Here is a 23,051-nt window from a genome sequence, read left to right as displayed (position 1 = left end):
AACTAAAAAGCAAATTAGAAAAAGATAACCACTTTTCACGTGAGAGATGGCAGCTTTAAAGGATTGGCAATATTCCGTATGAGGTGAGGGTGTGGAGACACAGGGCACTCACACTCATTGTTGATGGAGGTATAAACCAGGAGCAGTTTGAAGTACCTATCAAAATGTTCAAGGTTGATACCGTTGATCCAGAGATTTCACACCTCGGTATTTATTCTGCAGGCACAGTAGCACAAATAAGTATTTGTATAACAATGTTCCCAGAAGTAGCTTGCAGTGTTGAAACACTGACAACAACTTAAATACCTTTCTAAGAGGAGGCTGAAAAACTAAGGTACACTCATAAAATGAATTTCTGCACCATGCAGCCATTATAAGGAATGAAGTTAATACTAATGTACTGTTAGTAACAATAACTAGTGGATAGTGAGAAAAGTTGCATAAAAGTCTAAAGTATAATCACATTTTGTTTTTTAAAAAATCGCACATATATAAATACAATTTAAAAGTCTGGTAGAGACTTACTTCCCTGGTGGTCCAGTGGTTAAGACTCCGCCTCCTAGTGCAGGGACGCCACGTTCGATCCCTGGTCAGGGAACTACAGCCCACATGCCACAAGTAAAAAGATCCCGCATGCCGCAGACCCGGTGCAGCCAGAAAAAAAGTAAAAAATTTGGTACTTTTCAACCAAATAATGGAACTAGGGAATAAGTCAAACTGTTAGTCAGCTTTACCTCTGGAGGGTTAGGGATGAGGGGTGGGCAGGGATTTCCACTTTTTATCGATTTCTCTAAAGCTTAAACAAGCAAGCCTATAATTTAAAATATATTTTAAAAAATATTTTAAACTCTAGAATCTTTGCAGAACAAGGCTTGACGGTAAAGCTCACGTTGCCTGTTCAAAATTAAATCTACAACCAGTGAGCGACTTCACTAAAAAATGGCCTCCTGAGGACCTGACATCCACGGACCACCCAAGCGCCGGCGTACCAGTCTTTAAATCCTACGGGTGAGGTCTGGGAGGAAGGAAGGAAGATACAGTAAATGGAGGTGGGTCGTAGGGGTCCTGGGGTGGGTATGCCTCCGGAAGGAAGACGACAGCAGAATTTATTCTGCTTTTCCAGAGAATTCTGGTAAATTCTGCTTTACCTGATCTTCCCCAGAGGCTCTCGGGACAAGAGCCGACGGATACTTTTCACCTATTAGCGAAGATCCTAAGAACTCGGGTAGAGGCACAGAATCTAGAACAAGGGGTGAAGGAAACCCTGGGCTCCCTGTCACCCCCATCCCGGTGGGGAAACCACGCGCCGCCCCTCCTCTCAGATCCTCCTTGCGACTGGGAAACGGGTCTGCACGCGGGCGGCGCGGGCGGCGCGGGCGGCCCCGACGGCGCCGGGCGGGCGCGGTGACTTGACCCCGCACGTGGGCGCGGCCGGCGGCAGGGAGAAGCAGCCGGGCGCCCCCAGCCCGCGCCCTCGAAGAAACCCCGAGGCCCCGCGCCCGCCTTCCGTCCTCCCCGCGGCCGCGCGGGCGCTGAAGGCTACAAGGTCAGGTCCCCGGGGCCCAGGGAGGAGGCGCCCGCCGCGCCGCGGCTGCTCTGGAAAGCGGGGTGGGTCACGGAGGAGGTCCCGTTCCGCCGCAGAGTTTAGGACCTTCGGCGGCGCCCCTCGGCCGGATGGATGCTGCCTCCTTTCTTTCCTTCCACGTTTGAAACGACCCAGCCAAGGCCAGGCCGGGCGTGAGGGTCTCCGTCTGTCCTTTCAACCCGCACAGCGGCGCCCAGACGCAGGGAGTGCTCGCCCCATTTTGCAAAGAGGAAGCCGCGGCGGAAGTGGCGAGGAAACTGGCCAAGGTCACCCGGCAAGACCAAGGTTTCCCCCACCCTAGATGCTTCCCTGTGTGAATGTGAATGGGCCTAAGTGCTCCTTTCTTTCCCTCAATGGCCGGAGAGAATAAATATGCGGCCTTGGAGCGCCAGGTATGGGCCTGAAAAGCCCCGCGCGTCCGAGGTGGCGAGCCTTCCCGGGGGAAGGGGACCTCGGTGGCGGCGCAGGGGCCGGTCTTCCGACAGTGACAGCTGCTTGAGAAGTAAAAGCCCCCGAGAGGTCTCAACACCCACCCGAAACCTTGGGAACGGCACCGCCGCATCTAGGCGTCCCCACCTGGGACCTGAGGGTCGATGCCCGGCTTCCCACGAGGTGTCAGGGACAAACGTCCACCTGGTCCTCGGGGTTGGACGCGGCCTTCGGCCAGGCTCGGCTGCTGGGAACTGGAAGCCGAGAGGCAGGGGCGCGACACCGGCACGCGAGTCCCGGCCTCACGGGCGCGGAGGGGCCTGTCTGGGGACCCCGGCCACCCTTGCCCGGGCTTAACTGCTGCCCCACCGCCAGCCTGGAGCCTCAACTGTGCCGGCCCCAGAAAGCGGGGGGGTGCGCGCTCTCGGCCGGGGTTCCGGGCAAGGTTTGCAAAAGTCAGGAGTTCAGTGCACGACCCCCTGGGGAGCGGGAAGAGTCGAGCGTCGGCCAATGGCCGCGGTGGGCGGGGAGGAGACTGGCCTGGGGACCTGCGTGGGCCGCGCGTCGCTTCCCCACCCTCGCGCTCTCTCGGTCCCGTGGCCCCGCCCGCCCGCCGCCCTCTTAAACCCGGCTCAGCCCTGCGGGCCCGCCCGCAGCCTACCGGTCCCGAGCCCGCGCCGCCCGTGTGCGGCCCGGAGGCGAGCGCTCCGCAGCTGCGCTCTCGAAGGTGGGTGCAGAGCCCGGCGCGCCGCTGTGGCCCGGGGCTGTCGTTCGCCGGGGTGGTCGGGTAGCGCCGGCAGCAGTCTCTGGCGCAGTTCGTTTTGGGGGGTCGTTTTGCTCTCTTGGAGCTTTTACTCCTTAAGCGGCTTTCAACCCCATGTCGCAGATGCGCGGGGTGAGGGGAGGCCAGGAGCGGAGCGCCTTTGGGGGCTCAGGAGGAGACGGGCAGATGCCTTCGTCGTGGCTGACCTCTTCTTCTGACCCCGTGTTCTTTAATTTCTGAGTCACGACCCTGCGTGCTTTCCTTATTGGGCTCATTCATCTTGCCCTCAGGACCCGCCGGCTCTGAAGGGGCTCCATCCCCCAGCCTTGGTGAACTTACGTCCATCAAAACGCCATCCTTTTGGGGTACGGGCGGCGGCGGCGCAGGGGCGGGAGCCTGCTCTCTCCCACCTGGCCTGGGGCTCGTCCTCGCCCGCTCCCGAGAGGCGACCCCAGCTTCCCTAAGCCCCCAGGTGGGGTGACGAGTTTCCCGAGGGACTGGCGCGATGTAGCGGGACTCGGCCCACGTGGGGAACCCGCGCTGGCTGCGGCGCTGGGAGCGAAGCCGAAGGCGGCGGCCTACTCCTCCTGGCAGCCCGGACCGCCCGGGTCCTCGGGGTCAGACCCGGGCCTCGCAGCGGGGCAGCCTCCCCGGACCTGCCCCCGGGCTGGGGGAGCGCGTCTCCTACGCCATCCAACCCGGGCCCTGGGCTCTGCCCTCCCTGCTAGGGACCCAGGAGCGCCTGAAGCTGCTGCCTGCCCCCAAGCTCGGCCTTGCGCTCGGCTCCTGGCTCCGGGAGTGGGAAGGCCCTGCAGCTCCGACCCACCCTGGAAAAGAGGATGTCGGGGACCGAGGAGAGGGCGGAAGAGGGAGCTTGAAACGGATTTGGCAGGAGCGGGGTTGGGGACGGATGTAGAGAGTGGGTGTTGGAAACGAGCCCTGCTAGGTCAAGGCGTGTTTGGAGAGGGAAGGCAAAGGCGACACGTACCTGGAATTTGGAGTCGGGCAGAATCCCGACGGATTTTCGTTTTAGTTTGTTTTCACTTTTTTGGTGGGGGGGTGGGGCGGGAGCGGGGTTGTTTGTTGCCGTTTTTGTTTCGTTTGCGGGTAGGTCTTGAGGGATCGAAGTGGGAAGTTTATCCGATTCCCTCCGACCCGGGGCTGCCTCGGGCGGTGGAGGCTGGGCAGGCGGGAGCCGGGCCGCAGCGCCCCGCGCCCCTCACTCGGCCGCGCTTGCTCTTCCGCAGACCCGCCGCGCGCTGTGGCCCGGGATGGCTCTGCGGCCGCCAAGTGAGGCCGGACCCCAGGACAAGGGGTGCTACCCGCCCGACAGGCTCCAGAGCAGCCCCCAACGCCTGGCCGCCTACTACCCGCCTTTCCCGCCCTACGGCCACTACGGGAACACCCTAACCGCCGCGGAGGAGGGTTTCCAAACTTTCCGGCAGCTGGAGGCCCTGTCCGCGTCCCCGGCTCTGTCCCCGGCTCTGTCCCCCTTCGCCTTCCGGATGGCGCCTTCCTTGCTGAGCCCCGGCCTGGCCGTGCAGAGGGAGCCGCTCTACGACCTGCCCTGGTACAGCAAGCTGCCGTCGTGGTACCCAATTCCCCACCTCCCCAGGGAGGTGCCGCACTTCCCGAACGGCATTCGCGAGTTTACAGGCGCCTCCAGTGAAGACGCGGGCCCCGCTGGCGGCCGTAGCGACGGTGGCCAGTGCTGGGGACCTGAAATTTTCGTGCCGCCGCCCCCTGTGGATGCTTCGCTGTTCCCTGAGAGGCCGAAGCCCTCCCAGCTGTTACCGTGCTCCCCCAGAGAGCGCTCTGAGGATGGCCCCAAACTCGCGAACCAAGAGGGGAAGGCATCTCACCGTTACCACTTCACCCAGGAAGACCTGCACTTAGTTCTCTATGGGGTCATCCCCAGCCCTCAGAACTCAGCCCGCCTGCACCACGCGATTTCGGGCCTCCTGGTCCCCACAGACAGCTCTGGTAAAGGCAGTCCCCGTGATCCGGGACTTGGGGGTGCGGGTGGGAGGCGGGAAGAGAGGTGGGGACGGGAGGGGGCAGGGACGCTTCCAGGTGGGTCCGAGGCTGTGCGAGTCCTGCAGCGGAGCGTATGTGCTTCCATCAGAAGACGGAGCTGGGGATGGCAGGCTCACCTCCGAGACCCTATTGGCTTAACCGCATGACACCCAAGATTGTTTTAGTGAGAAGAGAAACGGTTCATGCCGAGCGGGCTGATCAGGCCGGCTCAGATTCTACCGGGATATGCAAGGTATCTGGGAGTCTCAAAATCAGCATTATCTCTGATCCTCAAGTTCCTTAAATTTGCAAACGGGGTTAATTACAACATAACCCACTAGAGTCGTTTTGAGTCTCATGTGAGAAATGGCCTATGTAAAAGGAGCAGGAAACCTAGAAAGGACAGGTAAACATCTAACTCAGGATAATGGTGAGCTCTGGGGAGTGGGGAGGATAGCGCCCTATGAAAGCATTTCATAATACATTTTATCGAAAAAATAAAAATTTAACCCTGTCTTTTTCTAGGGTCTGATTCTCTTCGTCAGACTCTGGATAACGACTCTCTTCAGCTACCAGAAGGTAGGCAGGGCTCCTGGCTTGGATTTCTTTTCCAGCACAAATGCAGTCAGTTTCCTCACTGGCTTTCTTTCCTGCCCTGGGTCTCCCCTAGGTCTCTGCCTCGGGCGGACGAAATTCGGTGAAGTGGCACATGTTGGTGTGTTCTGCAGTAGCCCTGTCGCCAAAGGAGTCAGGTTTGGGCCCTTTCAGGGTAAAGTGGTCAACACCAGCGAAGTCAGGACACACAGGGACAATTCCCTGATGTGGGAGGTAAATTTGTTTCTGGCGGGTTGGCAGGTTGGCTGAGGGAGGTGGGTGCAGGAAACCTTGGCCTCTGCCCCTCTGGGAGACCCCTGGCCTGGGAGAGGGGGCTCCCTCCGGGCAGTAATCTGCTGACTTGTGCTGCCTGTTTTGCAACATAAAGAGAAAGAAAGGCAGCTGTTCAGTCCCTGAGGATAACACCTCTGCATGGATTCTGTGTAATTTTTTGTGACTTAAGGCATTTTCCTCTGAAGATTAGCCATGGAATATACGTTTAAAGAGTTAATACATTGGGTTATATTTATAGACAAAACCAAACACTTTAAATATTACAGAGTGATGCTAAGAATATGCCAAAAAGGACTAAGACCAGATTTAAAATTTTTGATGTCATTCATCTAAAGAGGATTTTTAGAAAACTGATAACTCTTAAGTGTGTTGGAGGCAGGATGGTAGGATTGCAGTTTGTCAGAATGTATCAGATTATCACCCCTCGCCGTGGATTTCTACATCGAGGAATATAGTTGAGGAAAATAATCTGAAATCCAGACTTCACAGGGCTGTTTGTAATAACAAAACATTGAAAACTGTAGAATTGCCCACAGCAGAGAAAGAATTAAATTATGGCTCCATCGATACACATGAAAACTAAATTGAGATAAAATACTAAACTAATTGGTTGTCTTGAAGTGGTGGAATTAAATGTAACCTCCCGTTTCCCTTACCTCTGTTTATGAAACTAATACATGCTCACCCTAGAAATCTGGAAATCGAGGAAGTGATAAAAGTAAGAATCTTTAAAATGTCACACTACCTATAGAGGTATCTTTAAGCTAATAAATCCATTTAGGCTCAATCATATTGATAATAAATATATTCAGTAGGTCAAGTGTGAGTTTTGAATTATAAATTTTTAATAAGTAAATTTATTTTCTAGGTCAGACCAAAAAAATGTGCATTTCCAAGCTTTGTTTGATTTCATTTAGATCTTTGAAGGTGGTCATTTGAGCCACTTTATTGATGGAAAAGGAAGTGCCGGGAACTGGATGTCCTATGTCAACTGTGCTCGTTTCCCCATGGAGCAGAACCTGGTTGCCATCCAATGTCAAGGGCAGATCTTTTATGAAAGCTGCAAGGAGATCTACCAGAACCAAGAGCTCCTTGTGTGGTATGGAGATTGCTATGAGAAGTTTTTGGACATTCCCATGAGCCTGCAGGTCATGAAGCAGGGGAAGCAGACGTCTGGGCCCCCGGAAGGTGAGTGCACGCTTTCGCCTCCCCCAGTGAGGCTGTCTTAGTGGAAGGACTGGACTCTTTCTCCGACTCAACACCTTCCTTCCTGCAGCTTTTCCACTTGCTTGTGGAACTTCTCCCTCCCGACACAACACTCAGAACCCAAAACTGAGGGCGTCTCTAACCAGCTGGGCATTACCCAGCTGCAGGAAGATGCCCTCATCTTCCCAGGGCTGCTGAAGCTACTCCTATTCACCGGTGTACCTTTTCTTCTACCCCTTCACCCGCTCCCAGAGAATAAAGTAGAAGTGAAATAAATGGATGCAACCTCTGCCTTAGCTGAGCTAGCTTCTGCTTCATCTCTGCCAAGGCTCACATAGCTCAGGAAGTCTAAGCTTTAGAGCACTGTTTTTCAAGTGGTGGGTTGCAATATCTTAGCGGGGTGGGGGATTTGGTGGTAAAGACCAGTATTAAAGAAGAAAAAAAAAAGAGAGAATAAAAATAAAATAGAATAGAAAATATTGATGTGAATCTCGTTTAAGTTAAGCATTGTTTGGTGAGGTGTTTGTTTCAAATGGATGTGTGCGAACTGGGTCTCAAGTATAAAATGTGTTTCTTAACTGTGGGTCTTAGACAACTTTGGGAAGCATGGAGCTAGACTCTCGCTCTCCAATTTTAATGTGGGTGTGAATACCTGGGGACCTTGGAAAGAGGCAGATTCTCATTCAGGGCTGGGACCTGAGATTCTGCATTTCTATCCCATTTTAGTAGCAGGCAGCTAGAGGACTACCAACCCGCTCTCTGGGAGCGAGCCTCTGGAATTTGCATTTTAAAAAAGCTCTTTGAGCCGTTGATTTTTATATCTGCAAAGGCCTGGGAACCACTGATCTCATAGGTGGGACCGGACAAATGCAAATTACTGTAATATGTGTAATCAGATAGAAGACCATCTTATTATGTTAAAACAAATGTCGTAAGTAGCAGGTAAAAGAGAATGTGAATTGCATTCATCACACTGCAGTGATGGTCTGCATGCTTGTCTCCCTGCTAGACTGAGACCCTTCAGGGCAGGAGACAATCCTAAACACTTGAATAGCGCCTGCTGTGGATCCCCATGTGCATTGAAGGAAGGAGGAAGACTGGACTAAACTGGGGAAAGCTGCTTAGGGATGTGGTGAAATAAAGGATGAGTTAGGCAAGGAGAGGCAAGGCAATTCAGGCTTGGGGAACAGTGAAGCCAAGGGCAAGGATGTGTTCACCAGGGATTAGGAGGTGACTAAATGAGCAGTCTCTTTCTAGAAGCCAAATAATGAGGGGCTGTTGAACTGTTTCGGTGAACTGTCTTCTCACTACCCCAATAAATGGATGGCGTGGGGTGCGCCTGAGGGTAAGATGGCAGGATTCTCTTGAGTCTGGACCTCACAGTTGCCCCATACTTGGCGCCAAGCCAAGACTTTTTGGTCACTTCCAAAAATGTACCAAGTGCTTTTTTGAAATAAAAGTGAAAAGTGGATTTGAGAACAATACATGCTTGATAACACAAAGTAGAATCATTATCCTTTTGAAAAATTATTCAGCACGATGCATCAGAGCTGTTAAAATGTTCGTAACCTTGGATATATCAGTAATGTATCAGTGATACTCTTCTGGAAATTTATCTTCAGGAAATAGCCCAAAAGGAAAAGCTTTGTCCACAAGGATTTTTAATACAGTGTCACCCCTGTTTGTGAAAAGTCACGAACAACCTAAATGCCCAATATTAGAATAATTAAGTAAATGATGATATATTAACATGGAATAAGATACAGGCATCAAAGATCCCAGTCATATAAGCAACAGGGCCTGCAGTTATCTGTGCTCCACTTCTGAACCAAATTATATCCGAGGCTTATTGGCACTGTTACAATGATGTGTAAATATTTAGGATAACTTGTGGCAGAGAACTTGTAAACAGCTCAATTGGTTGGGAAGACTAATGGATAAATTCATTTGTTTTCTGTTAATAGGAATGTTTGGGGATAGGATGAAAAGGAAAGAAAAATCAAAATTCCTCTGTCCTCTCAAAAGAGAGGTCTTTTTTTCCAAGGCTTTTGGTGAGGCTTGGTGGGAGCCTTCCCCTTGAAGGTCTTGAGTGGGAGGGAAGGGCCTGGGCCCTATGTGGGCGGGTTATTTGAGTTTGCAAACCTGCCAAGTGTGTGTTTTGGGGGCTGGGGGGTGTGGAATGTGTAGACAGCTCTTAATCGTTACCAAACTCTGTCCGAACAGTGTGTCTGTAGTGGGGGAGAAAGCATGATTTTTGGTATTGAGAAGAGACTGAGATGGGAGGGAGGAAGAAGGAAAGGAAACAGGACAAAATTAGGTTAAGATAAATTTCCAAGGACCTGAGCAGAAAACGTAGGCAGCCGAAGCCTAATTAGTAAGGGTGCTGTGTCATTTCTGCCTAAGTGGTTGTTCTTATGCAAATTTACTACTGAACCCTTATTCTGAATTCTGCTGTGCCTTCATGCTTTGATTTGTAAAGATCGCTGACCCCGTCTTGTAGACCCCCTCTTCCTACCCCAGGAAGCAGGAAGGCCAGGTATTTCTAACCAAGGAAAATTCTAGCTCCGAGCAAAAACCATCCCAGCAGGGAGATTCTGAGAGTATTAGCACCTCAATGAAAGCGATAGACAAGACTGGGTAATGGATCATTCTGATGCTGCTGGTTGCCTTCCTGGTTATTTACTTAATAAAATGATTTATTTCCTTAGCCACCTGTTAAACATGCCTGGGACGCAGTTATCAACTAACAAAACCCCCGATGGATAGCTTCCCTGCTGTCCCGATGCTAACGAAAAAGATTTCCACCTTCACACTCTTGCATATACTCACTCCTGGCTGTTCTCTGCCTCCCTGGGGCCAGACAATGAGGTTTCAGGGATGCATTCACAGTCAAAACCACTTTATGCTCTGGAATCCAGAGTGTCCTCGGCAGGGATGCTTTTGTAGGTGGCCCTGGTCCTCTCCCCTTCCCCCAATACATAGACACCCCTGAGCCGGGCACCTCCTTTGCTAGAGTCGGCTGAACCCTCTCTAACCTCTCCCCCACCTCTCTCATAAAAATGGATTTACCTTTCTCAGTCTTGTCTGTCACTCAGTGATAGTGTCACTTGTTGATAAGAAGTCAGTAAGTGTTAAGGTTAAATTAATCATCACAATAACCCTATGTATTAGTTCTAGAATCTTCCTTAAAAGTTCAGAGAAGTAGACTATAAGCTAAAAGGGCACCTAAGGCTTCATAAATGGGGTCAAATGGAACAGAACTCGTGAAGCTTGGGAAGAAGCTGTGGGTGTCCGTCAAGGTCCTGGGTGAACGGCTTTGAACTTGTAGCTCAGGCTGATCTGAAAGGGACAAATACGGTAGGTATTTGGTATGTGAACCTTGTAAAGAATGCCAGTCAGGAACTGTAGGACTGACCGGCTCGTAAATAGGGCCAGAGGAAGGGCTTCTTCAGCAAATATATTTCGGGAACAAAAGGTAAGTAGAACCTGTAGATTAAGAGATTGAAGAGACATAGCCTCTGTGGACAACACATAGGCTTTGAATCCTACACTGAATCAACTGACTGTAAAATAATGAAACACGTATGCATGTGTGTATGTACATAAATATATATGCTTCTATTAAGGAATAAGGGTTGACTGTTTAGGTATGACAATGGCATTATGGTTATGCTTTTTAAAAAGTCGTCATCTATTAAAGATTATGGTTTGAGATGTTTATGAACCAAATGAGAAATTAGTGTTAAAAAGAATCCATTATGAAAAAAAAAATAATCCCTTATGGAGGGAAGTCACATAAGTGAGTCGGTCATTGTCAAAGCTTGGTGTTTGGGCACATGAGGGTTTATTCCATTATTTTGAATTTGGTATATGTTTTAAATTTTTTGTAATAAAAAGTTGTAAGAAATCATCTTGAAGAAAATAAGAATGAGGGAAGGTAGCTGACCAAGCGACTTATCCCCCTGTGTTTGACAGAGTCTTCAGAAGGGTACAGGTGTGAAAGATGTGGAAAAGTATTTACCTACAAATATTACAGAGACAAGCATCTCAAGTACACCCCCTGTGTGGACAAGGGTGACAGGAAATTCCCCTGTTCTTTATGCAAACGGTCCTTTGAGAAGAGAGACCGGCTCCGGATCCACATCCTTCACGTTCATGAGAAGCATCGGCCTCACAAGGTAAGAGTCAGGGCGGCGAGTGACCCTGCCCTTCGCTTCGGCACTCTGCTCTCATGCTGCTTCCCCAAACCCCTGGGTGAACACCGAGGGCCTCCTGCGTGCACGTTGCTGGGACACAACACGAGGTGGGAGGATGGGACAGGGTGTCTGAAGGAGGTGACGGTGCCGTGGAAGAGCAGACGTGAACTAATGCCGTGACACCCGAGTGTGAGGATGGAGGTGCATGGTAGACAGGGACAGAGGAAGGGTGTCCTCCTACCTGGACACGTGGTTATGAAGGGCCTCGTAGACAGGTGGCTGTGAGAAGAACCTAGGACAGTGGAGTGTCTGGCTTATATCTTAGGTGGGGTTGATTGGCTGGGGTGGGGGGCGTTCAAGACATTCCAGGTGGGAAAGACCCTGGCCTGTGGTTTTAGGTAACTACACCTTCTTCCATGATGTGTGCAATGTTGTGTTAATTCCTGCTGTACAGCAAAGTGACTCAGTTATATACATTCTTTTTCATATTCTTTTCCATTGTGGTTTATCACAGGATATTGAATATAATTCCCTGTGCTATGCAGTAGGACCTTGTTGTTTATCCATCCTATATATACTGGTTTGCATCTGCTAATCCCAAACTCCCAGTCATTTCCTCCCCCACCTCCTCCCCCTTGGCAACCACAATTCTGTTCTCTGTGTCTGCGAGTCTGTTTCTATTTCATATATGGGTTCATTTGTGTCGTATTTTAGATTCCACGTATAAGTGATGTCATATGGTATTTGTCTTTCTCTTTCTGACTTACTTCACTTAGTATGATAATCTCTAGGTCCAATGTGCAGGCATATTGATAGTTACAGGCGAGGATGAAACATGGGCACAGTCCAAAGGATGGACGGCCTCTATGCCATGCCAAGGATTTTGTAAGGAAGAAAAGCAATGGTGGCATTAGGGAGCCATATTCCACCATTCTGGATACCTGGTGGCTCTGCCAGGCTTGGTGCAAGAAAGTGCTGACTACCACTTAATTAGGAGAAAGAGGCTGAGGCTTGGGTACAGACAGCTTCGGGTTGGACTCCTGCCCTGTCAGGACTCCTCCAAACCCCAGTTTTCTCCATTTGAAAACAGAGTGGTCATCATAAAGCTGCTCTTGTCTCTCCCCTCCTGTTCACAGCGAAGCTTCTGGAAAAATCACAATCACTGTACTATATACTCCTGTAAAATCTGAGTGTTTTTACAATTATCATGTATTATATTTGTAAGAATATTTTAATTTATTTATTTTTATTTTTGGCTGTGCTGGGTGTTTGTTGCTGCACGTGGGCTCTTCTCTAGTGGTGAGCGGGGGCTACTCTTCGTTGCCGTGCGCGGGCTTCTCATTGGGTGGCTTCTCTTGTTGCGGAGCACGGGCTCTAGGCGCTCAGGCTCAGCAGTCGTGGCTCGCGGGCTCTAGAGCGCAGGCTCAGTAGTTGTGACGCACAGGCTTAGGTGCTCCGCAGTATGCAACTAGAGAAAGACCTCGTGCAGCAACAAAGACTCAACACAGCCAAAAATAAATGATAAAGTAGTGGTGGATCTTATAGTTGATGAGATGGAGCATTTAATATATTTGTTGGCGTTGCTGCAGCCAGATCAAAAGATGTTTGCTTAAAAAGCAGAAGCTACAGGATTAGTTTTTGTTTGTTTTGTTTTGTTTTTTGACCAAAGTAGAATGCAGGAAAAGGTTATCTGAGTCAGGTCAAGAAATATACACTAGAATGTTACGTGGGTCATTTGCCTAAACACTGAGGACAATGGTGGGTCTTGAATTGGGGTTCGAGGAGAGGAGCCGTAGGAAAGTGCTGCTGGCTTTGAAATCGGGGCACCGTAGACCAGGAGGTCCAGAGATGACGGGAATGATAAGAAGAGGAGGTGTAAGCTGGTAGTAGTAAAGTGAATGACTTGGGCTTCCAAAGAGGAGAGGTCTTGATGGTAGAGTGGAGGGATAGTAATTTTATTTTATTTTTTTAACTATTTATTAATTTATTTTTGTCCACGAGGCAGGCGGGATCTTAGTTCCCTGACCAGGAATCGAGCCCGTGCCCCCTGCAGTGGAAGCTTGGAGTCTTAACCACTGGACCGCCAGGGAAGTCCAGGATAGTGATTTTAAAAGGCTATAGAAGGGGGTGCGTCCTCTTATACTGAGTGTTCCTGAGAGTTCTTTAGTACAATATTTCTCTTTGCAAACTCTCCCTGAGTGGTGTGATCCTTTATCATGACTATAAGTCCCATTTAAATGGTTTCAAATCTCTAGCCAGAATTCTGTCCTGAGCCTGAGGTGTATCTCTAGCTCCTCTTCCAACACCTCAACCTGAATTTCCCCTGGCGTTTCACCTTCCTTCGTTATGTTCAGAAGATTGAGGTTTTCTTCTTTTCTTATCTTTACTGCTAAACATTTTTTATTCTCTTAAAAGTTTTCTTTATTTCATATACTTTAATTTGAGTACTTAACTTTCAAGATGATAAAGTATATTTAATTTCTGCAGGAGCCCCAAAGAAAACGTTTAATTTAATTTGAACAGAAAAAAAAAAAAAAAGCTCAAGTGAAACAGACAGGTAGAACTTCAGATAAATGATTTTTTAACAAGATCAGCTGCTGAAAGAGAAAAAAATTACTGATTTAAAATATCAGAAGATGCTGGGTGTATAACCAACAGTGAAAAACCTTGTATTACCCTCCTTCCAGCATTTAAAGTCTAAACAACCTCCTTTTCAGAGGATTTGTCAGGCAAAATTAATAATAAAAATATTAATTAACAAAATAAAAATATCGGAGGACATCCTTGTAGTCCATCACGATGACTACAAAGAGCTCATACATCGATTCAGGATGTCAGTTCTCTCCAGCTTTTTGAAACACCTGACCAATGGAGAGAGAGAGGGCTTTGTTTTTTTCAGAAGGCGTTGTTTCTTTTCTCCATGACTTGTTCAAATTGATGCCAGACTTTAACTTTCTTTGTATTTTGTCTTTGACTTCCTTGGAAGCTTTTGTTTTTGCTAGGATTTCTAATTGCAAGTGATAAATTTAGTTTCTTAATTATATAACTTGTATAATGATATTTACATTCTTGAAATTATACTCATTTCTTTTTAAAATCAGATTCTGATTTGAATTTGTTCTGATTTGAACCATATGCTCCTTAGGCCTGTAAACTGTCATATTTGGATATCTTTCATTACCTTCCTTAGTTCCACTGATTCGTCTATGCCACTCTTCCTCTTTCTTGATTTCTCTTTTTGTGTTACTGGGGTATGTCTTCAAGTAATCGTTTTTAACAGTGCACAGTGAAAAATTTTCTGAGTCCTTCTTTGAGGATATTTTACTCACGTACGTCTTTGATAGTTTGGCTGGATATGGAATTTTAGATAGGAATAATTTTCCTGTAGAACTTTTAAAGAATCATTTCTTCTACCATTTGATGCCAATCTGGTTCTTGTTTCTTTGTAAATAACCAGTTTTCTGCTTTGTGAAAATTGTTCTTTAACTTTTGAGTTCTGAAATTTTAACAATGTGTTAAATTACATGTTTTTTTTCTTTCTTTCCTTTTTTTTTTTTTTTTTTCTTCCTGCTTTGTAATCATTAGAAGACAAAGTATTCTTTCCACCCGAAGGCACAAGTCATAAGCTCAAAGGAATTCTCTTCTTTCCTTGGCTATTATCTGTCTTCAATTTTTGTTCTCTCCTGGGATTCCTTTTAGCCAAATGTTAGGTTGAGTCTACCTCCCTGTACTTGACTTTTAATTTTTCTTCATCTGCATTCTCTGAGAGTTCCCCAACCTTAATTTTTATGGCATGTATTCAGTTTTTAGCAGTCAGCTGAGTCTATTACATACAGCATTTCTATTCTATACTTTTTTGTTGTTTATTTTTAATTTCCAAGAACAGTTTCATGTTCTAATTACTCCCCTTTTATAATTGATCTGTTCTTTTTGCAATATGAACCTCAACATCTGACTGTTTTTGCTTTAGTAATGACAATACATGCTCATTATTAAAACGTCAAGTAGTAAAGAAAAATTAAAGGAGACTTTTAAAATCCACCCCAGAATCCCACCATCTAAAAATACCCCGGCTCTCGTTTGTGCCCATAAGGACACCTGGGGAACAGGGTCCAGAAACACAATAGTTTCCTTTACTTGGTTCAGAATTCCTGAGAAGATTGGACAGAAGTCATCAGGGTCAAGAACACAGAGTAATGACAGGAACTGTTCACAGCAAGTGGCTGTACCACATGCTCTCACTGGCCCCCCAAAATATTACCCTTTTTTTGTAGGTACATGTCTTGAGTCATCTGTCACCTGTATTGCCACTTTGGTCTACATATTCGTCCCTACCCCTGCTAGATTGTTCCTCCTTGCCTCTAGCAGAGTGTTGAGAGGTTCTCCATAAATGCTTGTTGAATTACTCACAGCCTTGTGAGGAAGGCGAGACAGGTATTTTTTGCCCATGAGGAAAATTGGGGAAACAAAGATTCCGAGTTTAACTGACTTGTTCTGGTCACACAGCTACTTGTTGACAGAGCAGGACAAATTCAGGCCTCTATATACACCGCCGTTTCACATCTGAAGCAGCTAACTTAACCCAAAGACTTCAGATGAATTGCCTTAGTCACAGCATTAGCAGGCTCTGGACCAGAACCCATGCTGCCAGATTCTTCCCTGTAGTTCTGGGGTGCCTTTCTCCTGTCTCAATTAGACCCTCAGTCTGGGTCTGCTTGACCCTCTGCCTACAGGTGTGCACAGAATAAATACAATAGTTCTTTCCCACCCAGATAAACATAATGGTGAAATAAACTTGTTAAGGGGAAGACGTGGTTTCAACTATATTTTTCTTTTTCGTTTTAGTGTTCTACGTGTGGGAAATGTTTCTCTCAATCTTCCAGCCTAAACAAACACATGAGAGTCCACTCTGGAGACAGACCCTACCACTGTGTGTATTGTACCAAGGTAAATGGAACCTTCTTATAAGGGCTCTGCCTTGAGCCCTGTTTGGGTGTCCGTGGATAAGAACTTGGCATAAACCCTAGCTTACAAGAGTTCCTGGTAAATTAGTTCATTGTCAGCCCATCCCCAGTTTCCACCCCCAGATTATACTCCTGTTTGCTTACAATGATCAGATGCAGCCTACTACTGCCAAATTGGCATCGAGGGCATTTGTCATGAAAGAGACCCTAAATTTACAGGAGCCTGATGATAGCAGACATGATTATGCAGTCTTTCAAAGTACAGACTCTTGGGCTTCCCTGGTGGCGCAGTGGTTAAGAATCTGCCTGCCAATGCAAGGGACACGGGTTCGAGCCCTGGCCCGGGAAGATCCCACCTGCTGCGGAGCAACTAAGCCCGCAAGCCACAACTACTGAGCCCACATGCCACAACTACTGAAGTCCGGGCGCCTAGAGCCTGTGCTCCTCAACAAGAGAAGCCACAATGAGAAGCCTGTACACTGCAACGAAGAGTAGCCCCCCACTCTGCAACTAGAGAAAGCCCGTGCACAGCAACGAAGACCCAACACAGCCACAACAAACAAATAAATAAATTAAAAAAAAAAAAAAAAAAGTACAGACTCTTACATGCTGCTGATCTAAATTTCTAGAGCAATTTTGCTGAAGTGGCATCTAACCTTCATTATACAGAATAATAAGTTATAAAAATGAACAGATAAAGACGTGGTTAGGGGTGGCTGGGCTAGAAACAAAAGTCTGACCATGCCTTAAAAATATAATACTAAAACACCTCGTGTTCTATTTTGATGAGATACATTTGGGCTGTCCAATGTGTACAGTGTAGCAAAATGGGGCTAAGACATAACTAGACCATGTGGAGCCAGCACAGACCTAAGGAAGGTGGCCCTGGATTTGTATGGATGAGGAATCAAACCTGAGGGCTGAACGCTCTCCCGCAGGATGTCCAGAGCCGGCTCAAAATATCCCAGCGCCCCTCCTCTTTCTGGCATTCTAATTCTGATCCTCACCTTGGTCTTCTGGCTAACCTGGGGATGAGAGGTGCCCGAAGAGGGAACTCAGTGCACTTGGGGCATAAATGAGCTGTTTGGCATTCTGACTTACCGTCACCTAAGCTGATGGAGACTGTCCTTGTCTGGGTGTCCTAGGCACCTACACCTCGTGCTCCTTACTGAGCAGTGGGCCAGCCCCCCAAAATCCAAGGTCACCGGTTGAACCCGGTGTTTTGTATCTCTGTCGATGGGCCCCCAATAAATGGAGTCATTAACATCTCTAATAAATACTTGAAAGTGACAAAGGTCAGAGCAGAGAATTGAAATGAATTAGGGGAAAGGTTATAAATAAGGGAAAGAAAAGACAGGTAAAAACAGCAAAGTACTTGGGAATCTAAAATGGTACTATTTGGCCGTTTCTGGAAAGCTATTTGGCAGTTTCTTTAAGAACGAAACTTGTAACCACCATACAACCCAGCAGTTGCTCTCCTGGGCACTTATCCCGGAGAAATGAAGGTTTATATGTTTATACCAAGACCTGTACACAAATATTAATAGCAGCTTTACTCATAGAAGCCCCAAACTGGAAATAACCGAGATGCCTTTCAATGGGTAGGTGATTAAGCAGACTGTGGTTCATCCACACCATGAAATACTCCTCAGCAATCAAAAAGCACGAGCTGTTGTACACAAAACAACCTCCGTGAATCTGCAGAGAATTATGCTGAGTGAGAACAGCCAATCCCAAAGGTTACATACTGTATGCTTCCATGTAAGTGACATTCGTGAAATAACAAAATTATAGAAATGGAGAACAGATTCGTGGTTGCCATGGCTTAAAAGTAGGAGTGGGAAGGAACTATGTGTGGCTGTCGTAGGGCAACGTGAGGGTCCTTGTGACGGAAATGTTCTGTATCTTGACTCTGTCAATATCAGTATCCTGGTTGTGATACTGTCCTATAGATTTGTAAGATGCAACCATTGGGAACAACCGGGTAAAGGGTACCCAGAGTCTCTGTTGTTTCTTATAACTGCATGTGAATCACGATTACCTCAAAAAGTTTAAGTTAAAAAAAAAGAAGAAGAAAGAAACCAATAAGGTACCCATTTATGCAAAGACATTGGCCAGTATTAGCTACTCCTTCTGTAATTCAGTTCATCTTGGAGTGTGATCCCAGGACCACCTGCTTAAATGCAGTTTCCTTATTACCCCAATGGGTGTACTTATCAGGTCGTCTGCATTTTTGACTAGACCCCCAGGTGATCTTCGCCATGGAAGAGCTCACTGTTCTAACCAGTGACGTGTCCATCATGTCCTTTTTTATTAAGGTTACACCTTTTGACCAAGCGTGCCCTATAGCATTAAAGCCCAAGGTTCGCTGAGTGGAGAACTAAGGGTTGACATAAGGATCGGTAACAGTGAAATTAACCCCTTTCTTTCACTGGTTGTCCAGCTGATGGAAGTTGACTTTTTCTCCTGCTTTCTGTCCTCTGTAGAAGTTCACTGCCTCTAGTATACTCCGCACACATATCAGGCAGCACTCCGGGGAGAAGCCCTTCAAGTGCAAGTACTGTGGTAAATCTTTTGCATCCCACGCTGCTCACGACAGCCATGTCCGACGCTCACACAAGGAGGAAGACAGCGGCTCCTGTAACAAATGTGGAAAAACCTTCCCAGACCAAGAAGCCTTCTACTCCCACATGAAGTTTCATGAAGACTGCTAGCCCTCAAGAGAGTATGAGGACAGTGCCTCTGTATTTCTTCTGTCTTGATATTTCTTGTTTATGGGTGTTTCTTACAAACAAATGATAGATTGAGATGAGGAACAGAATAATGGAACTGACCAAGTAGCAGAATTTACCAGATTTATTGACTCTGGTTTTAACAGCTTTCACAGAAATGTCTTTCACAATTTCTAACAAGAATGGAGTTCTGTTGAATTCACTTAGAAATAATGAAAGCTGGCTGTTAATAGTGCTTAAAGGTCTGGAAACTCAACATCAACCCTGAAAGGGACTATATTTCGTTTCAGGGACGAGGAGCAGAGTCTTTGATTTCGCGATTAAAAAAAAAGGAGGCTTTTTCTCTACTGTTTGCCTCGGGCCCGCGATTGTAATATGTCTGTGGCCATCGCCTGTTACGTTTCTTAACAGAATAAATTCTTTAAAAATCCATTCAAGCCAGAGCTTCATTAGTATTATAACTAAGTGTTCAGACATGAATTAAGCTCCCATTTTATTTGGATTCATTTTAAAACCCTTAGTTTCTACCCCTCCCCCATCACATGACAAACACCTAATGTTAACAGTTTGTTTAGCACCAAACAATTTCTTGGAGGACACAGAAGTTACTTATTCACCCTACCATCTGTGACCTTTAACAATTGGGGAAGAAAAATTATTACCAAATGAAGAAAGGCTAAAAATTGCAATAGGCTAAGAAATAAATAAATGTATTTATAGTGCTCTAGTTTTAAACCTGATTTCATTCCTGATGAAGAGACAAGTGGAATTTTTTTGGAGGTCTTCTAATTAGCTGGTCCACACTAATATATAGAGTGAAAAGAAAAATGTGCCACATACATTGTCACAAGGCTGATGCAAGCTTGTGGAGAATAATCTTTTCTAATGTGCAGGGAGACGGCAGACTCATCTCATGTGGGCCAAAATAGCCAACATCTATATAGAGCATGAACCCTATGAGATAGTGCCACTGAGTTACCACTCTACTGAAGGAAGGAAAGAAGTGGTCCAACATTTGCCTCTAAGGGTCAAAGCCAGGTCGTCCTGACTCCAAAGCCCAGCCTCTTAATGAACCAGTTATGCTCAACTTAATGAATCCTGCTAAGGAAAGAGCATTATTCTATTGACTATGCCATTCTTCCCTACTTTGGGGCAAGCAACCACAAACTTTTAAATATTCACATGGAAAATCGGGGACCAGAATAAAACTGCATCGTAGGCCAGCGTAGCTATGTAGCTACTAGGTCACATCCCTAGCCGTGGTTCTATCGACGGCCTAGGATTTTTCTTCACCCTTTATTCGTGGTCCATGTCTCTCCAAATGGAGAGATTTCAATATGGAACAGATGCCCCTTCAGAGGGAGGCTCCTAGCTGTGGCAGAGTCCTTTGAGAAAGAGATGTAGTGCAGGTGGAAGAAGCAGTGACAGATTTTTCTCTGGGGAATGCCTGACTGCGGTGACTAGGTCTGAGTAATTTATCCTAATGGAAGTGTGCCCTGTTGTTTCAGGACTGTTTTAGTTCGTGTTAATTAAGTCAGAACAATGGTCTTTTGAAAAGATCAGGGCTCAGCCTGTAGTTAGGCAGCCTTTATTTGCCTGCTAGTTCAAAATATAATTCTTACTATGTATGGATTTGAACGTTATTTTAAAACCAAATAGTAAAGCAAGACATCAGGAACTGGTGTGATGCCATTTTTTCCACTGGTTGAATAATACAAATTAACTACTTTGTTCTTTGCACCAGAATGGTAATAGAGGAAGGTAAAAAAAATTTCTTTTCCTCTTTTCTAGCACTAATTCCAAAATGCATGCATGCCAAATAATACCTTAGTATATGGATCACGTATGCCCACACTAGCCAGAACACTTTGGACATTTTTATTTAATCTGAGCTGTTTCTACAAAGTTCTGGTTATATTGACCGGGTTACATATATCACTTTTTGTTTGGGAAAATACAGTCTATTCATAACATCTTCCTTTAGTAATTACCTTTAGCTCTCTTGTGTTTATTTAAAATGTGCATCTCACCGATTTCTAAAGATGATTTAGGTCAGCTTAGAACAATAAGAATAAAAAAAAAGGAATAAGACAGAAGACAAACCACCGCATAAAAAGAATTAAATTAAAACTTTGAGCGAATATAATGGTGTTAGCCGAACATGGTTGGAAAACAGACTGTAGATTTTGGAGTTGGACAAACTGACATTTGTGTACCATGTCCTCATTGTATAATGTTGGGCAAGTTGTTTAATTTCTAAGGTTTACCATGCTCATCCATATAATAATGTAATAATGATGCTGTAGGGTGTTGTGGGAATTAAGTAAAATGAGACAACTTGCCTTCTGGGTGATACTTCATAAATCTATTTCTTTTCTCTTAACCTGTCAATGAAGGCAAAGAGGAGACAGAATTATTCAAATTTTATTATTGATAGATATGCTTTCCTTCAGTGGTTTGTGGGCTAACAGCGTTAGTGTCACCTGGGAATTTGTTAGAAAGACAAACTTTCTGGCCCTACCGAGTATCTACTAAATCTGAAATTCTGGGGGTGGGGCCCGGCAGTTGTATTGAGGCTTGAGAACCATTGCTTTATGTGATTTGTCCTCACAGTTCCTGCAACATAGCAATGGGTAAGACTGCTCGGTGACTTGGCAAAATCACAGAGTGGTTCATAAGGAGGAGCCATTAGAATGCAGATGGCAGGCAGAATTGTGCTCTTCCTGGGAATAATGGATACCCACAGAACACAGTTGTCATTTTCCTGTTGGAAACATGGAACTCTTGCTACAGCTACGAGCCTGATCGAGACCTTCTCAAGAGGTAATCTCTCTGCTTATATTCCTTTTCCCTACCTGAGTCTATGTTTGATGATAAATAGCAGTTCATTTATTATAGAAAAAAATGTACAAAAAGGGACATCTGAACCCTGGAAAAATAACGAGGCTCAAAGTAAAGTGGCATCTGTGATATTAATGGAGGTCTTAATGGGCCCTTGGGGTGTCCTTCTAGGACTCGGGAAGTTGGCGGTTGCAATGAACAAAGCTATCAAAGTAGACAGATGTTTGGGGCCTCTATGGGGCCTGCAGTAGGTAGGCTCGCAGGGTTATGGCAGTTAAGTCATGGCGTGGTTTGTACCCACAGAGTACAAGGCAGACTGGGGTTTCAAGAAATTGCCATTCACAACATGATAGAGATAAAGTCACAAATACTGTCCTACACCATCTGTTGATGTGACAGTTTATACAGTTTTTTTTTAAATTAATTTATTTATTTAATTTTTGGCTGCGGTGGGTCTTCGTTGCTGTGCACGCGGGATTTCTCTCAGTGGCATGTGGGATCTTCCCGGACCAGAGCTCAAACCCGTGTCCCCTGCGTTGGCAGGCAGATTCTTAACCACTGCGCCACCAGGGAAGCCCTATACAGTATTTCATTCGTGGTAGTTTTATGCATTTTCAGAATGCTTTGTGACTTCTTAGGGACAGTAATTGCACTGAGCTGTTATTTTATGGACCCTATCCAAAATTCAGGAGAACAAATTCATATATTGAATTATTTCCATAGAAACATTTAACTCAAATATATCACAGCACTTTTTGTTGGTTGACATATATCAAAGTAGAATAACCAAAATTATTTTGAAAGAAAAAGTTAAAAATACTGTAAAATAGAAATAAACTTCTCTCTCATTGACAATCTCTACATAAAGTATGGGAATCTCATAGGAAACAATAGTTTTCTCCATTATTTTAAGAAGTTGTATATCCAGGAAATATAAAGTACATGATGCTTCCTTTTATTGCTGCAAAGAACTTGAACTTTATTGCTTTGTGAGCTTAAAGTAACTTTAACAAAAATGAATTATAATATTTTGAAATGATATTTAGCCCTAATTACAACTGAGGTAAAGACTCTTTAGGGAGAAGATTATCTCAGGATGAAATATTCTTTCACTGTCATTCTTTTTCATCTTACATTATCTCAGGATTTTTGTGACCTCCTATATTAAAAAGTGGGATAAATTGTTTTAGCATTATGTAACTTCTATCTATAAATTTGTGTGATTTGTTTTGGATTTATTTGTAGCATGGTACTTTGTTGAAAGCTGTTTGCTATCAAGATATACCAAAGGGATTAGAATTCGATTCTTGATTTTACAAACTGTTTTAAAACGCTAAGTGTTTTTTCCATTTGCTCCCATGGTGTGTTTTATTTGACATCTATCAATTATTTATTAAATGCTAGCAAAAGTACTAGGTAAGATTTTAGGGC

General features: G+C 45.8%; 1 protein-coding gene across 1 annotated transcript; it reads left to right on the top strand.

Annotated features, from left to right (window-relative positions):
* Positions 1-4,048: 4,048 nt before the first annotated feature.
* PRDM14 (PR/SET domain 14) lies at positions 4,049-18,761 on the top strand. Its single transcript, XM_068526224.1, has 7 exons — positions 4,049-4,760; positions 5,319-5,372; positions 5,464-5,621; positions 6,599-6,869; positions 10,863-11,065; positions 15,929-16,030; positions 18,534-18,761. The coding sequence occupies exons 1-7, from the start codon at positions 4,049-4,051 to the stop codon at positions 18,759-18,761; spliced, it is 1,728 nt and encodes a 575-aa protein (XP_068382325.1).
* The last annotated feature ends 4,290 nt before the right edge of the window (positions 18,762-23,051 follow it).

Source organism: Eschrichtius robustus, chromosome 17 (genome assembly GCF_028021215.1).
Source record: "Eschrichtius robustus isolate mEscRob2 chromosome 17, mEscRob2.pri, whole genome shotgun sequence".
Lineage (NCBI taxonomy): Eukaryota > Metazoa > Chordata > Mammalia > Artiodactyla > Eschrichtiidae > Eschrichtius > Eschrichtius robustus.
This window is presented reverse-complemented; position numbering and strand designations above follow the sequence as displayed.

Bases quoted from the DNA above. Each gene is read 5' to 3' on its own strand.
- PRDM14 (XM_068526224.1), top strand. From the start codon at position 4,049: ATGGCTCTGCGGCCGCCAAGTGAGGCCGGACCCCAGGACAAGGGGTGC. The intron at 5,622-6,598 runs GTAAATTTGTTT...GATTTCATTTAG, and splicing joins ACAATTCCCTGATGTGGGAG to ATCTTTGAAGGTGGTCATTT. The intron at 6,870-10,862 runs GTGAGTGCACGC...TGTGTTTGACAG, and splicing joins GACGTCTGGGCCCCCGGAAG to AGTCTTCAGAAGGGTACAGG.